Here is a 16,381-nt window from a genome sequence, read left to right as displayed (position 1 = left end):
AGTCAAGAATGGATTTGATACAACTGCCAAGACAGACTTAATCAAAGGGCCCTGGAGCTAGAATCAGCCGTCCCAGGGGCGAAGGGATGGTGGACAAGAACACAGTGGAATGGGAAGAGAACTTCTCTACCATCCGGATACTGTGACAATTACTTCTTTACTACTCCAGAGCCAGACACAGAGGTGGGAACCTGCTTTAGACACTTGAAATGTAGTGGACTACAGTAGAACCACATGCTCATCCTAATAACCAACCCTGAGTTCAAGACCCTCTTCAGAGTGATGGATAGAGTTATCTGAGCAGAAAAGACCCATCTGAGAACCTATGTCAAGACTTTACTTTCCTGGGTGGCAAATCAATATGCCCTGTTTCTCTGTCCCTTACAAAACCCTATCTTCTGTCTGAGCAGGTTATGAGGCAGGATCACTGCATATATGTACAGTTTTCACTGCAGCCAAATAGGAATCAAGTAAAGAGCTAATTTAAAAATCATGGTTCATCCATACACACATTCTTTGCAATTCTTTGAAATTGTTAAAAAAAAAACCAAGAAGTACTGTAAGCAACAATATGAAAATATGTAAGTTATATTAAGCATAAAGACAATAAGATGTAGAATAGTGTGTACACCAAGGGGCCTTGTGGAAAGAGAGGATAAAAACAGGAATACGTATTTTTATTTACATAATACCTGGAAATTCATTGGTTAATTCTGCTCTGACAACCTGCTGTTTGAGTCTGGATGAGCTGTATAATTTGGTTTCCAGTAGGCCCTTCAAACCAAAATAGATGACACTTTGATTTTTTTTAACACAAAAAACACATGTGTTTTTAAAAATCACATATAAAAGCACTGGATCATGTGTCCTCTCAGTGCCCCCAGGCAAGGAATTGGAGAAGGTTGAAGCTGTCACTGAAATTTAAACAAGGCAACACTTTAGCAAACGGTATTTCCTGAAGTTAGAGGGAGATGCTGGCCAACAGATATCCCACCCCATCAGACCCCAAGTCCAGGCTGGGGACCTCATATATAGGGACCCATGTTGTCAGCTGTGTTTCCAGATGAACTCCTTACAAGGGCAGGAAGAAACTCTGGAATTATCAGCTACTGTTACAATACTTATCTTTGAGGAGGAGGTTATGGGAACTGGGCTTCTGGGAAGCGGGTGAGAGATTATCCACTGTGTACCTTGTTAGAGGTTTAACGGTTGGAACCACATGAATAGAGTCCTATTCAAAAACAAGTCCCAAAGATTCTAAAATGAACAATAACCACTGCCAAGGTCACCATGGGTGGCCTAAAGCCTGAGAAGGAATGGTAGGAGGGAGTCCCCAGCAGGGCACATCAGGAAGTAGGCTGGGGTCAGGGTGACAGAGAATTCAGAAAGCCCTGGGAACCTGCCCATCCAGGCTGGTCACCTGAGAACCTTTGTCCTAAGGTGACAGAGAACAGGAGGAGGTGAGGAAAGAGGGGCCAGGGCCACTTCCACACTCCCCATCTAATCCATTCTGCTTGTACTTGGTGTACAAGGAAACCAAGTTTGGACAACCTACCCTTGCCTCAGCTGAACTGAGAGGAAGGGGTCCTCACACCTCTGTCTTGATGATGCCATCTCCAGTGGAACTTGGCAGACACTTCCCCACGAAACAGACACTCTCCCCCTCACCAGAAAAAAAGGAAAGAAAACTGAGAGCAGAAACCCCACTAGTTAATTCTTTGGAAACCTGCTATGGGTTAGACATGGAGTTTGATTCAAGGAGACAAGGACGAGACAGAACTCAATGACTTTCTCCTCCCCAGGGCACAGGAGGTTCATCTTATCAATGATTATCCTCAGAAGTCGAGAGCAAAAAGTATCAAGGCATCAGAGACACACAGACCCGAATCACAGAGGGATACTTTTCCTGCACCGTAATCTGGCACACTGAGTTTGCCCACTTAATTTGAAAAGCACAAGAAAGAAGAGAAAAGCAGGAGAAAGACAAATTTAAAAGAACATGGTTTATAGTTCCCCAGATGTGAAAAAAAAATGAAAATTCTGATTCCCATTTCTGAGCACCTAGGTTCCCGTGAGGCTCAGAGGCCTAGAATTCAGCTGCCTCCCATCTACTTTTTCCATTCTTTCCTAGGGTTTCTTCCCTGTGAGCAGAAAAGCAATTACTTACCAAAAATAAAAAGTAAAATAAAATAATGAGGCATAAGAAACAGATTCCTCCTAGGGTGGAGCCTGACTTTTTTTCCAGTTCAAGCTTACTGAGCACTTGCTAGGCGCCAGGCACCAAGGTCAATAACGTGTGTTTCTACATTTAGCCTGAACCACAGTGATACCTCTGCTTTCAATATGCAAGGACACTGACCCCAGCATCTCGCTGAGTGCCAGAAGCCTGGAGGCAGCTTACCTGGGTCTGAACCTCCATAGCTGCTTCATAGCTGTTGTGAGCAATAACCTGAGCAAACATTTTTCTCCTTCCCACCTCCATTTCCTCAGTCAGAATGTGGGGATAATAAGGGAACTTACTCCACAGGATCACCGCAAGGGCCAAATGAGTTACATCCCACAAAGTTCCTAGAACAGCACCTGGCACATAGCAAGGTTCAGTGAGCATGGGCCCCGGCGTTCTACCCGGGTCTGCTGGACTCCAAAGCCCACATCCCTAAGGACTCCACCCTCCTCCAGCTCCTCAGCATTTTCTTCCCAGTACAGCCAGACCAGCATTTTCTGAGCTTGGGATTAAGGACGCTGGGGAAAATCATAAAGGAGGAAGTCTATCAGGGCCAGACCATCCTGACCAAAGGGTTCAAAGGTGGAACACTGGAGACAGCGCTGGAGAAAAGGGTTGCTGGGGTTGGGGCTGACATGAGAGCAACCCCTTGGCCCAGGCTGCTCCCTGCGGTCGGTGAAACGACATGTTGAACTTCCAGACCTAGTTTCATTTGAAAACAGAATTCTGCTAACACCAGCCCTACCACAAGCCACTGAGCTAGAAGGAGAAGGAAGCTAGGGAACTGAGACTCATGGGATGGGACCCAACCAAAAAGGGAAACGGCCTGAAGTTCAGTCAGAAGTGAAAAGGAGCCACACGAGGGAAAAAAGGGGTAATGACTCACTGGCCTCTATTATCTCACCACTGCTGCCCCCAGACTGACCAGCCACGTCGCCACCCCAGTTGATGGGATTTCCTGTTATTTATACGGAAACATCATTTCACTCCTTGCCATCTTGACGACTCAGGCTCCATGCCTGTGGGCTCGAAGGTCAAGGAGGCCCGACCCACGTTGGATTCCGGAGGGTGGAAATGTGCAGGGACACAGGCTGAGCTGGGCGGGGACAGAGAGGACTTAGAAACCACCTCAAGCACCGGATGCAATCCCCCTTGCACACTAGGGAAGATCCAAGGCAGCAAATCTCTCCACTGGCTGTGCTCCTCCTGGCAGGTAAGGTTAAGAGGATGAGGCAGTGTGGATGGTCGTCCAGGATGCGGAGGGACAGCAGTATTGACGGCTATATCAATGTATCTGTCTGTTAACAAGTAGGGGTGTCCCAGGCCCCTCCAAGTACGGCTCCTTTATGGGATCCACTCAGACCACCTCAAAAACAAACAAACAAAAATAAATCTAGGAACAGCAGGGGGTCCCTGCGACCCTGTGCCCAACATGGCAGCCCCGTGGTGCCCAACCCACCTGATGGCTCCACTCTGAAGATGCCCCACCTCACTTCAGCAACAGCACGGGGTTCAGGGAGGCAGCATCTCTTAGGCAGTGACACTTGAAAATACGCCTTTACTCCCTTGGCCCACTGCCTTGCAGACCATGGAGCTGGTGACTCAGGTGTGACACTAGCTGCCCCAGCTCTTTGCTGTCTGTACCCCAGTAGGGACAGTGGGAAACGGGGACAAAGCCTCAAGTGGGAGTGTACTGAGCTCCTAGCTCTCTGGCTCATGCTGTGCTGGGCAGTTTGCACAAAATATCCTGAATTCTCCAAGAGCCTCCCAGGTTGGAGTTGACTCTCGCTTTGCAAATGAGGAGAACAGTGCTCAGTGTTCAAATGGAGGCCTCCCTGAACGTTAGGGGCAGGCCAGGAAGGTGAGTGTGGGGAAGTGGTGTATAAACGGTGAAAACCCCTCTAGCGCCAGCAGCCAGGCCTGGGGTCCACGGTCAGGTCCAAGCCAGTGTGGCCAGATCTGAACTTTTCCAGAGAGGCCAGAAACCTGGAGTTTTGGGGGTGTCCAGATTTCTAAACATGTAGGCCATGCCCCACTTGGGCTGGCCCCATAGGTTTCCGGTTGCCACTTCCCTCTTCCGGTTACCCTTCTTCCCTTCCAAGGCAGGTCTATTTCTCAACCACAGCAGGCAGAGCCTATCAGAATAAAACCCTGTAGAAGACCGCATCTTAACTCCTGCCCACTTGGGGTCCTCTGAAGAAGATGCCTCCACTCCCCTCAAGGTCTGTTGGGAACTCATGCCCGGGTGCTCACAAGGCGAGCCCTGTGTTCCTCCTCAAGCCTGCTCACGACCAGAAAGTTCAGGTTCCAGTCCCAGCCCAGGCCAGATGTCTCCCAGTGAGCCATTCCACTTCCATGGGCCGCACCTTCTCCTCCATAAATATCTCCCGTGGGGCTGTGGGGAGTCCTACAGAGTTATACACATCAAGCACCCAGAAGAGCTGGGCTGGCAGCCCAGGCCAAGTGTCTGCCATGACCATGACCTCATGGCTCCACCGTGCCTCACATTAGCTGGTGTCCTCTGCCAGCCCTTCTCATCTTCCCCCAGCTCCTCCCCAGCCATGGCTCCCACCCCAGTAGACAGACCCTAAGAGAGACATGGAAAAACCTGGGGTGGATTTCCCTTTGGGGTTCCGGCAGCCAGCTGAGTCAGGAGGAGGAAGTTCCACCTCAGCCCTGTCAGAGATCAAGCAAAATTCCTGGAACCTCCTCTTTCCTTGAAAATCTCTGGGGTTTCCTTCATGCCACCTCTCCGTCCCCAAGAACAGAAGCAGGGTGGCTGGAGAGGAAAGGAAAATGTGTGTTTCCTGCCTCAGGCCAGCTGTAGGTAACTCATCTCTGACTTCCCGGAAACCTCACCTCTGAGCTTTTATTTCTGCAGAGAAAAAGCCCTTCTAGGGAGTCGAGGGCACGGAGATAGAGGTAGCATGACGGTTCTATCCTCAGCTGCCCTTCCCCCTGATTCCTATCTGCTCATCCTTCAGATTTCAACTGAGGGATCATTTCCCCCTAAATCTAAGCATGTGCCCAACCTCTGCACACCTCTGCACTCCAGATTCTGCTGCCACCCCATTTCAAATATCAGACGTGACTGCCTGCTCAGTTGCCCTCCCTCACTGCCGTAAGCTCTCAGAGCAAGAACCACCTGCCTCAATGGCTACCCCAGATCACAGCCAAGGACCTGGCAGCACATGTCACAGACATTCATTAAGTCACTCAGTAACAGAATCAATCACCCTTCCTTCCACACCATCAACCAATCAAAAAGGGAAGGCACCCCTAACCACCTATGTGCAGAGGTCCTCACTAGAACCGGTTAGCATGGATCTTTCCATGCTTTTCTAACTCTTCCTGGTCACATCAGTCAGCAGCAAAGGTGCCAGTTTAGGAAGAGCGAGGTCCCTGTGTCAAAGTTCAGCCACCCCCGGTTAACTGGAGGCCCCACCTCGAAGCCAGACCCCAGCTCTACAGCTGTGTGACCCTGGACAAGCTATTTCATTTCTGTCATCCACGATCTTCTTGTCTGCAAACCACTGATAACAAAGGGCTGGATGTGCTGGTGTCTAGAGCTGTCTGGGACGCAGCACCCCCACCAGCAAAGCCGCCCCTGGCACCTTATGCAACGGGTAGCTTGTTGGCCACACTCAGCCCACAGATGTATTTTGTTTGGCCTGCATCAATGTTTGGAGAAATTTGGACTATTTATGAACACTTGAAAGTCAGGAAATTTCACATAAAAATCTCAATTTCCGGTTCTTCTTGAGAAATAAGATGAAACATCACTGGATCTAGGTTCCCACAGGAGAATCCCCTCTGGACCAAGGGCAGGACCCCGCTCCATGCACCCAGACCAGCTCCACCCATTTACAAAACATGCTTGGCACCTCAAGAGATCCCAGGGCTGGCGAAATCTGGTGTGGCCTGGACTTTTCCTTGCTGCTCATAAATAGAGCTTTTAAGTACAATTTCAGGATCAGTCTCCCAAAGTGAGGAACAATTAGCACATTCCTAAGTCGCTGTTTTATTTATTTATACTTCTATTGGGAGCTGAAGAACCTTAGGAAAGGCCAGACTCTCAGTCCTTGGAGTAAAATGAGCTCTTGCAACAGGGGTTGGTGACCAGCTCTGCCCCTGTCACTTACCTTCTTAGGCCTCAGTTTCCTCCCCAGTAAAATGAGGCCTTGGGCTGGATTCTCTTTCCTCTGTCTCTTTTCACATTTATGTAATTATGACGTGAAATTCAAGCACATGGATGGAAATGTAAAACAACTCTGTTTACTGATGAGCTGCAAAGGTTTTAGTGAGAGGAGAGCTCTTCAAACACACCACTGACCTCAACACAGGCCTGAACTAAATGGAATCAGGGCCCCCACAGTAGCCTGTCTGTTGTTGTGCCCACTCCGGGGTTGGGTCATTACCCTTGACGTTCTAGGCTTAACATACCCAGAGGGAAATGTACACCAGGGCATTAAAAGATGGGCTGGAAGCCAGGCGCAATGTCACACGCCTGTAATCCCAGCTACCTGAGAGCTGAAGTGGCAGGATCATGAGTTCAAGGCCAGCCTGGGCAACATAGAGAGAGCCCCATCTCAAAAATAAAATGATATAAAATAAAGACCAACTGGTTCAACCTTCTATCTTTAGCAGAGTCTGATGAGCCCCACCTGATTTTCTGCCCCCACTTCAAGACACAAACCCAACCACACTACACAACTTCTGGTGCTTTCTGCACATGGGCCCTCTTTCAGTTCCTTGCTCACTGCAACCACAGGACCTTTGCACCTGTGGCATCCACCACCTGGAACCCTGTTTTCCTAGTGAACTGCCGCTGACCCTCAGATCACAGCATAAGCATCACCTCCACCATCCCTGGCCTCCCTGGCAAGATCACATCAGCTGTGTTGAAGCAGCTTTCATTGTTACACGTTTACATTTTACATGTGTGATTAGTTGACACTAATGATTATCTCCCCAACTGAACAGAAAGTTCAGGAAAGCAGGGTTCACATCTGTCTTTGCTCTATAGTACCTGGCCATCAGTGGGGCACCCAAATGTTTGCTGGTGACTTCCTTATGGAAAGGAGGAATGGCAATAAATTCCGAGCAGTCTGGTTCCAACCACCAAGTCACATGGGCTACTACGGTGCCTAAGGGCTCAGCAGAGCACAGTAAGTGTTTGCAGAATAAATCACAGCTACCATCTACCAACCTCTAACCCCAGCCCCACAAAACACACTAGATGCGTGAACTTTCTCTGGATCATAAGTCTAGACAGATAAGGGTCTCAGAACTCGACGGCCATGGGAGAAAGAAATAGCTGAGAGAAAAAACAACGAGAACCAAACAGGAAATAAAACAAAACAAAAAACATAAGCGAAGGTCCCAGCTCAGGTCCACAAGGCCTGGGTGTGTCCACCACATACCTGATGTTTTCATTCAGGACATACAGCTCGTTGCTTTGCAAGCCGCCCCCTTTGAAAACGTTGATCACGGCTGTCTGGACACTGCAAGAAACAGAGACAACTCCTGGTTAGACAATCTGTTTCCTGGGGCCATTTCCACAAGCGGCTGGGAGCTGAAGGCAGGTGGCAGGGCCAGGGAGCCCATGGCACTAACATGGCTAAGCCTTCTCTCTCTGGAATCCATCACTTCCTTCTCAGGGTCCTTCTCAGGGTCCTTGGGGAGAAAGGATGGCTGAAGCCCAAGGGACTCAAGAGTGGCCCTCACCTTCTTGCAGGTCATGTGGGTCTTCCTTCCTCACCCCACTGAGAGCCCTGCTGGTGAGCAGCAAAGGGTAAAGGGCAGGCAGTGGGGTCTGTACTCAGGAAACTGTGGACAGCAACACTAGGCCTGGGAGAGTCCAAAGTGGCACCTGCTGCCTGCAGGAGCTGTCCCGAGCCGGGGTGCTTTCAGCTAGGGGACCACTGTCTCCCCAGGGCAGTTTGGCGGCCTGAGGTTAATGTGAAACGAAGGTTCCCTGTCTTTCTTGGGGAGAATTTCCTGTGTGCTAGCCTTCTTGCCTGTTATTGTCCCCTCGAGGTGTACAGGCACTAGAGTCTGGTCCTTAAGGGCCACAGTTAGGGCTTGAGGCCACATTCTCAGGGACCATAGCCTACTCTAACAGCCCAGGAGCTGATTATAATCTCGTTTGTGCCAGGAGATCTGGGCCTGTTTTAAAGCACAGGGGACCACTTGGCACCAAAGCATTTCTGAGCCCCCACTTTACCCCTATCCGTGGAGCTGAGCTTCCTGTGTCCACTCATTAAAAAACTCCACACAGACCCAAACTATGTGACTTTAGTAATGTGCTGAAAGACCAATGCATTTAATTTCTCCAAAGAGTATCTGCATAGGTGTGGATACCAAGCAGCCCACAGAAGCATAAGACAGTACTGGTGAACCCTGCTTGGTGTGCAAGGTCAGCTGGGCACCTGCCAAAAGCTCTCGGTGTCCCCTCTCCTGAGCACCTGTGGCTCATAGGTATGACAACCTTTGTCTCATGCCATCACTCAGCTTTTCACAGACACATGTCCAATCTCCACCAATGGGTAGCAGGTTGACACATATGACTCCGTCTAGGTGTGACTGAGGGATGTGGACAGTAACTGTAAATTCCAATCCAACTGTCCTGGCTGGTCAACCGACTCTGACAGGCCAGGGCTCGCGGGAGTCTACTTTATCACCTCAAACAGAGCAAGCTCACAGATGCGTGGGACGTCAGGAAGCTCGCCCTCTTTGTCATTTGCCCCATCCATCACCACCACCTTCCAGAGCAGAGATCCCAGAAGCAGCAGAAACTCAGACAGTCCCCAGAGGTCCCCTGGTGCTGGCCTGGCCACGGCAGCCCTCCGGCCCACCCCTGCGCTCTTTACCTGTTCCAGGCCGAGTTGGAGCTCAGCTGCAGGGCCTGCCGGGCAGCTTGGAACCGGGGCAGGTCGCTGAGCACCGGGGAGCTCATGAAGCGCGGTCTTGGCCTGCGGAAGGAGCCCATCTTGTGGAACTCGAGGGGCAGGATGGGAGTGAGGCCACGGGTCATAAGTCCTGGTGACGGGTCAGCTTCACCTGTAGGACCAGAGCGTTCCAGCTGCCCACAGAAGGGCTTCTGCCAGGGCTGCCTCCGGCCCTCGGTCTTCCTTAACACCACAGACTCAGCCAACACCTGGAAACAGAGGGCAGCCTTTATCCAGAACTCCTGGGGCAGAGGAGACCACATCTCACAGGACACTGGCCGGGACTGTCCAGCCAAACTCTCCCGAAAACAGAAAGAGCCTCTATTTGCCTCTTGTTCCCATTCACAAGTTTTTACAGCCTTTATTTATTTATTTATTTTGGTGATAACCATGTGGTCACCCCAGGGTGGGAAAGCAGTGATCCCAGGGCCCATAAGAGCAGTCCCGTGAAAACCCCTTGCTGTGCCTGACTCTGGTTCCCACGCATGTGGATCACTCTGAGCACCACCCAGGTTTCTGCAGACCCCACAGTGTCATGCACTAAGTGATGGCTTTGAAGACAAGGCCTTCAGGAGAACACAAGGGCTCACGTCCCAGCACGGGAAACCTTCCTTGACATGTCCTGTCGTCTACAGGTATTGTTCAGTATTTCCCAAAGAACCAGGGCCTCCTCCTTCACACCCGTCTCCTCATCAGGATAGAGCTACCAAGTGCTTACTCTTGATTAAACACGGTAAGCATCCAAAGGTCTCTAAGACCTAGTTCCTGCCTCTACTCATGGTCCGAGGAAAAGATATCCACATATATCTATCTGTGTGCTCCTTCTGCAATAAAGATTTATTGAGCCCCCATATGTACCAGGAACTCGCTCGGGCATTGGGAGATACAAGGATGGCCCTGAGACCACGTGCCTGCCCCATGAGCTTACACCACCAGGAATTGTTCCACACTTACTCCTGCTTCCTGGCTCTAGATCTTATCTATCGCCACCCCCCACCCCCATCCCCGGCCCAGAATTGTCTTTCTTTTGCTCTTTGCTTATCTAAATCCAACTTGTTCTGCAGGGCTGGGTCCCAGAATACTGTTTCCCTGTAGCAGCCCAGGAGAGATTTTATGGTTTTGTGGTTAGAGGGAATGACCCTGGGTTCAAATCTTAACTTGGCCGCTCCCAAGTTGTGTGACTTTGGACACACAGAATCTAAAGTCCGCAGGCGTTGACAGTGCCAACCTCCCAGGACTCGGGGGAGAGATGAAATGAGATCAGGTGTCATGCCCAGCAGACCCAAGGGCCTCAAGGGCTGGCCATTTCCTCCAGACCTATCTTCCTCTCCTTGGCACTTTCAGATCTATAATTTCCACATCATTGTTTAATGAATCCAAAGTCTGAGTGCATGACTTGAAAGAATCTGAGTGAAAGACAAAAGCAGACACTGTGAGGTTCTATCTGTAGTTGCTTTTCTCTTAAGGTAGTCGGCTTAGCCCCGAAGTGTCAGCCGCCCTTCTCATCAGCTAACTCTGAGGATGCTCCAGAAACTAATGATGAAAGCGGGATCCAGCCGACAGTGTCAAGCTTCAGGTTGGCAGGGGGAGACAGTTTTTCAGCCCCATCCGTAGCCTTTGAAGAAAGAGAACAGACATGGCCAGGTCCAAATCAAACAAGACACTGGGGTTGGCAGAGGAGCTAGGCGGCTGGAGCAGGCCCCAGGGTGAGACAACTGGAAGGGCAGAGAGGTACTAGTGGCCGTCTGTACACAGTGGACACAGTGACAAAGCACCTATCCTAGCAAGGGCCAAAAGAGGCATGGCTGCTCTAGCCTTTTAACTTTTTTCTTGAAGGACAGGAGTCTTGTGTACCATTTTCTCTGATTGTCTTCACCCCTTCACCCCATGCTCAGAATGAGTCAGTGGTTAGTAAAATTGATCAAGAGATGCAGGGGAAGTCATGATAGGCCTGTGAGCTTCTGAGAAGGTCTCAGTAACGCCCCAAGTGCCACAGAATTCGTCAAGACCTATGCGCACAGAGACAGGATGAAAAAAAAAGCAGATTCTCCTTCAGGATCCTTAAGCGGGTCCCTCTGGGGATTTCATTTGCCAGCAAAGTCCCTTTGTCAAGACAGGACTCGTCTTGATGTCCTTCTTTCAACGGGCCTGTGGAGTGTGGCTCATCTGTGGAATCATGGACATTAACTCCCTTTACAAGGATCTTAAACCCAAGGTGTGGGAGGAGCCTCTCACTCCAAGATCCTAGCACAGGGAAGCAGATGGTGGGCAGAATGGACATCCCCATGTTCACCTTCCACTTTCCCACCCAACACCGGCTTGCCCGAGGACATTGAGACTCTGAGGGTCTCTGAGAATCCCGACCCCCCTCCACACTCGGCTGCGCTCCCTGGTCTCTACCCAGCCTTCCCAGGACCCTGCAAAGCACCGTGGCAGGTCCACAGGGCCACCTTGCAAACAAGGGTGATCTTCAGCCCAAAGGACAATGGCCACAGCTCCCACGCCTCCAAGGCAAGAGCTCCACACAGCACGAGTGGCCTCTGACTTGTTTCTCAGATCCCAACTGGTTGAAGAGTGACTCTGGAGGAGGTGGGGAGATGGAGGTGGGTGAGGTGTTCCTAGCTGAGGACCAAGCCACGCGGCATCACCAGAGCGCCCCCCAGAGGAGGGCATTGGAAGCGCAGGCAAGGAGGTCTAAGGAGCGGACCCGTTGCTGTTCCCCAGCAAATATGACAAATCGGGAAATGCCAAGAGTCCAGCCTGGTCAGGCCCCACTTACACAGGACAGAAGTGGAGCGAAGGAGGAAAGAAACTTGTCCAAGATGTCCAAGGTGTAGAGAACTCAGGTTCCCTAATGCCTGATCCAGAAAGTTCCCCAGGCCCCTTGGAGGCCATTCTGTAAATTCTAAAAGATCAGATGGGTTTATTTACCTCTGACCCCAAGCCTGAACTCACTTCCTAAAAGAAAGATAAGAAGACAGCTTCAGCTGCCTGCCTGACATGATGCCAGGTGCTGTGGCAACAGGTGAACTTACTCGCCCCTCACAAAATGCCATTTGAAGATGAGAGCAGTTAAGTAAACTCCCTGCAGTGGCACAGCTAATAGGTGGTGAGTCATTGACTGGTGCCAGGATCAGCCCAACTCTCCAGACCATTCCCACTTGGCAATGCTGTCAAACTCATCAAACCAGAATCAAAGCTACTAAGTTAGGAACATCAGTCAAAAAGTTCATATTAAAATTACATATCATGCCCCTGAGATAAATAAACTGCTCTAAGGAATTCTATGGCCACAAATGAGGGGGACAGGAGGAACAGTGAGGAGAAAGAATAACAGGAGAAAGCTCAGACTGCTTTAGTTAAACAATCATTTATTACTGGCTGGGTGGCCTTGGGCAAGTTACTTGGCCTCTCTGAGGTCTGATGTTCTTCCACATGAAATGAGCATGCTAATAATGACTGCCTCGGGATTGTAGATATACAAATATATCTCTCAGTATCAGGCAAATAGCAAGTGCTCATAAGCTCTGGCTAAATAAATAAAATAACATGTTTGTTCTTTCTAAATCGCCAAGACCTGACCATGGTAGGGAAACATGCTTCTGGTGCCTGGGGAGCAGGTGAGGCCTCCGAGCTCTGTGGTGGTCACAGTACATTCACAGCTAGCCTCTCAGGCCTGAGGTACCTCAGGACTTTATTCTAGTAGCATGCATGTCCTAAGGCCCATAACTCCGGGAGTCTAAATCTCACTCCAACCTCCTAGGGCAGGCAGAGCAGGCAACCTCCCACAGATGAGGCCCAAGCAGGCGAGGTGACCTGGCCAAGCCTGGAAAGCCAGTTGGTCAAGGACCCAGCCCAGCTGAGAGGCTCCAGCCTAACCAAGAGATTCCTTTTGTCTTCTTTCCTGGTATATTTAAAAAAATATTTTCATTATAAAACATACTTGGAAAGCATATGCACACATAAACACACATTTAAAGAATGCCAATAAATCACCACCAGCTTCAGAAATAGACTGCTACCTTGGCAACCCCGTGTGCTCCTGTTTGGATAACAGCACACGTGCTTATTGATTATAAAAAATGCAAATATTCACCCAAGTCTATCACATCATGTGAAAGGCCTCTTTAGGGCCACTTAACAGCAGAGAGTACAGCTGGGCCCAGGAGTCCTTTCTGAGAGGACAGCAGTGATCCTCAGCTGGGCTCACCAACGCCATGGCCAACGGCCCCGCGAGCTAACAAGTACCTGAAATGTGGCTGGTGCCACTGAGACGGAATTTCCACTTTATTTAATTTTGAACAGCCACACACATGGGCACATACAATATTGTGGCCAGGATGGGTTATTTTTTCTTCCCTTTTTATAATACATCATGACTACCTTCTCGCATCAGTATAGATCAATGGATTTCATTAGTTTGAATGGTAGCCTAACTATTCCACCTAGGGAATGTATGTTTATTTAGCCAGTCCCCTCTGGACGCATGTTTAGGAAGTGTTCAGTTTTTTGTTATGGCAAAGAACACGCATACCTGAATGTCTTAAGGACCAGGTGACTGTTTTTGCAGAGTATGTTCTCAGCAGTGGGTCAAAGGGCCAGTCATTCTTCACTTTGTGGCTCTGATCCCCGCCCCCACCACAGCTCAGATGTAGCACGGCAGGAAAGAGGTTGAGAGGCTAGGCCCCTAGCTCCCAAGATAGGCAGCACTGGCTGTCACTCAGGGGTCAGGCTTGCTCTGTCACTCACTCACTGTGATAGGCAGAATAAGTGTTCTAAGAAATCCTTCATTTCTTAACCCCCAGGACCAGTGAATTTATGGCAAAACACGTGACAAAGTTAAAGACCTTGAGCCTTGGATTGTCCAAGTAAGTTCCAGAATGCAATCAAATACACCCCCATGGGGGGTGGGGCTACAGAAGGACAGCAGAGAAGAGAGACAAGCATGGGGGGAGGGGAGGCAATGTGAAGGCAGGTGGAAACTAGGACAATGCAGATCCAAGCCCAGGAATGCCAGCAGCCACCAGGAGATGAAGAGGGAAGAAACAGATCTTCCCCATATAGTCTCCAGAGGATGAACAGCCCTAAAACACCTTGGTTCTGGACTTTGGACCTCCAGAACTCTGAGAGAATAAATTTCTGTTGTTTTAAGCCATAACAGTTGTGATAATTTGTTACAGCAGCCACCAGAAACTAATGCACTCACTATGTAGCCTTGGACCACTCTGACCTGCAGTTTCTACATCAAAGAAGTGGAAAAAGGGGGAGTTATCTTTAGAGTTGCAAAGACCAGAAAGACCGGCTGTGAGGTGCCTGTCTTAATTCCTGAGACAGGAACTGTGGAGTTTCAGGGTATAGGTACCAAAGCCAGCCTGGTGTCATCACTTCCTGTGAGGTCCCTGAACCAGTGACTTGGGATTGGTATGAGGATTAGATGAGATGATTCAACAAAGGCACACAGTAGGTGTTTGATAAACACTGCCTATTATTTGTTTTTATTGCCACCACCACTACCACCACTGTACTGGTCTGTCGGAGCCAAAATAACAAAATACCATGGCCCAGGTGGCTAACATGACAGAAATACATATCCTCACAGTTCTGGAGGCTGGAAGCGCAAGATCAGGTGCCAGCAGGTCTGGTTCCTTCTGGGGCCTCTCTCCTTGACTGACACACTCTTTCTCTGTCTTGTTCTTTCCTCTGCGCATTCACAGCCCTGGTGTCTTTGTGCCCAAATGGCTCTTCTTCTAAGGACACTAGTCAGATTGGATTAGGGCCACCCTCACAGCCTCAGTTCACCTTACTCCCTTCTCTAAAGGCCCCTTCCTCAATACAATCACATTCAAAGGTGGTGGGAGTTAAGCTTCAACATATGAATCCGGAGGGGGGCACGGTTCAGCCCAGGGCCACCGTCACCACCATCACAATATATTCGAGGCCTAAGGTCTTTCTGTGCCTTCAAGAAATTAGAGTGTAGGTGGGCAATCTCTCCTGAAGGGCTGCTGCAGTTTTAATGTCCTTCTAGTTGAGGTGGTTGGTTTGGGTGCTGAAGGGTTTGCTGAGGTTATGTGGACAGCAGGGTCCTAGATCCACGGAGCTCCGAGGTGGCTGCGGGGTTCCTGGGGGTTCCTGACCCAGCTCGAGAGACTCACCTCCCATGGGTTTCTTGGAAAACCTCTGCACTCGGGATCCAGGATGTGTTTGTTGGAGAAAAAGGCTGTTGTCTCAGTTTCTCCTCACAGCTGCCAGGGACCGGGCAGGGCTCGGGGGCACGGCCCAGCCTGCCCAGCCTGGGGTAGAGGAGGACAATGGTGCCCTCAGTGGAAAATGCAAATGAATTCCACTAAGGCTCCAGCCTCTGACTCTGAAAAGGGAAGTAGAGTCATGGCACAACAACTTGAAATCAAGAAGTGGGCGGCTTAGAATAACCCTGAGGCTTCCAGGAAAAGGCTATTCTGAGTGTAAATAACAGAAAACTGAGCCACGTGGCCTGAGGTGACTGCCCAGAACCTGGGGAGAGGACAGTTCCCAGGGAAATGAGAGAGATGGCCATGGACACCCGCCCCTCGGAAGCTCCGCAGCCAGGGCCTGTGCAGGGAGGCTTCCCCGGGCCCTGAGCCCAGAGGTGAGGCCCAGATGTCCTTCTGCACCCTCAGGCGGGCCCTAGCTACTGAGCGGCCCCGACTCAGCTGACCCACCCCTACTTAATGACAGCCAGAAGGGTCTTTCTAAGGATGATGATCACCGCACCACTGCGCAGCAGACGCGTGACATGAATTACCTCAGTACTCTAAAAACGGACCGAGGGCACCGTGACCTGTAACAAAACAGAAGAGAACAAGGTGGCAAAGTGCCTGGCATTTCAGGGAAATGCGCACATGGAGTGTGCGCCCAGGTTTACTTTGAGTCAAAGCTATAGCATGTAGCGCTTCAAACTCCACCAAGGCCCCTGGGTCTCACCCTCGACACCACCCAGGCTGGCTGCGACTACCAGACCCAAGACGTTAACTTGCCTAAGGGCTTGAGAGGGAGGGTGCTGGAGCAAAAGCCCAACAGTCCAGGGCCCAGAACACTCCCACCACTCTGTCACTCCAGGACTCTTCAGGGCTCCCCCAGCTCTTAGAAAGAATCCCCAAGCCCCAGCCTAGCACCCTGGCCTCCCACCCCTCTTCATGCCAGCTTGTTGGCCTTCCTTTCCTGCACCACT

The 16,381-nt window shown here is 50.3% G+C and overlaps 1 protein-coding gene across 2 annotated transcripts in view; it reads right to left on the bottom strand.

Moving 5' to 3' along the window:
- Positions 1 to 16,381, bottom strand: part of PRR5L (proline rich 5 like) — a 77,161-nt gene that overhangs the window by 48,334 nt on the left and 12,446 nt on the right. For both annotated transcript variants that reach the window (XM_081282185.1, XM_081282186.1), the window contains exons 2-3: positions 9,097 to 9,383; positions 7,648 to 7,728 (exon numbers count right to left, since the gene is read on the bottom strand). In XM_081282185.1, the coding sequence (XP_081138311.1) occupies positions 7,648 to 7,728; positions 9,097 to 9,260 (245 nt within the window). In that variant the 5' untranslated portion in view covers positions 9,261 to 9,383. The remainder of the gene's footprint in view (positions 1 to 7,647; positions 7,729 to 9,096; positions 9,384 to 16,381) is intronic.

Source organism: Spermophilus citellus, assembly GCF_964194105.1.
Source record: "Spermophilus citellus genome assembly, chromosome: 2".
In the NCBI taxonomy this organism is placed as follows: Eukaryota; Metazoa; Chordata; class Mammalia; order Rodentia; family Sciuridae; genus Spermophilus; species Spermophilus citellus.
This window is presented reverse-complemented; position numbering and strand designations above follow the sequence as displayed.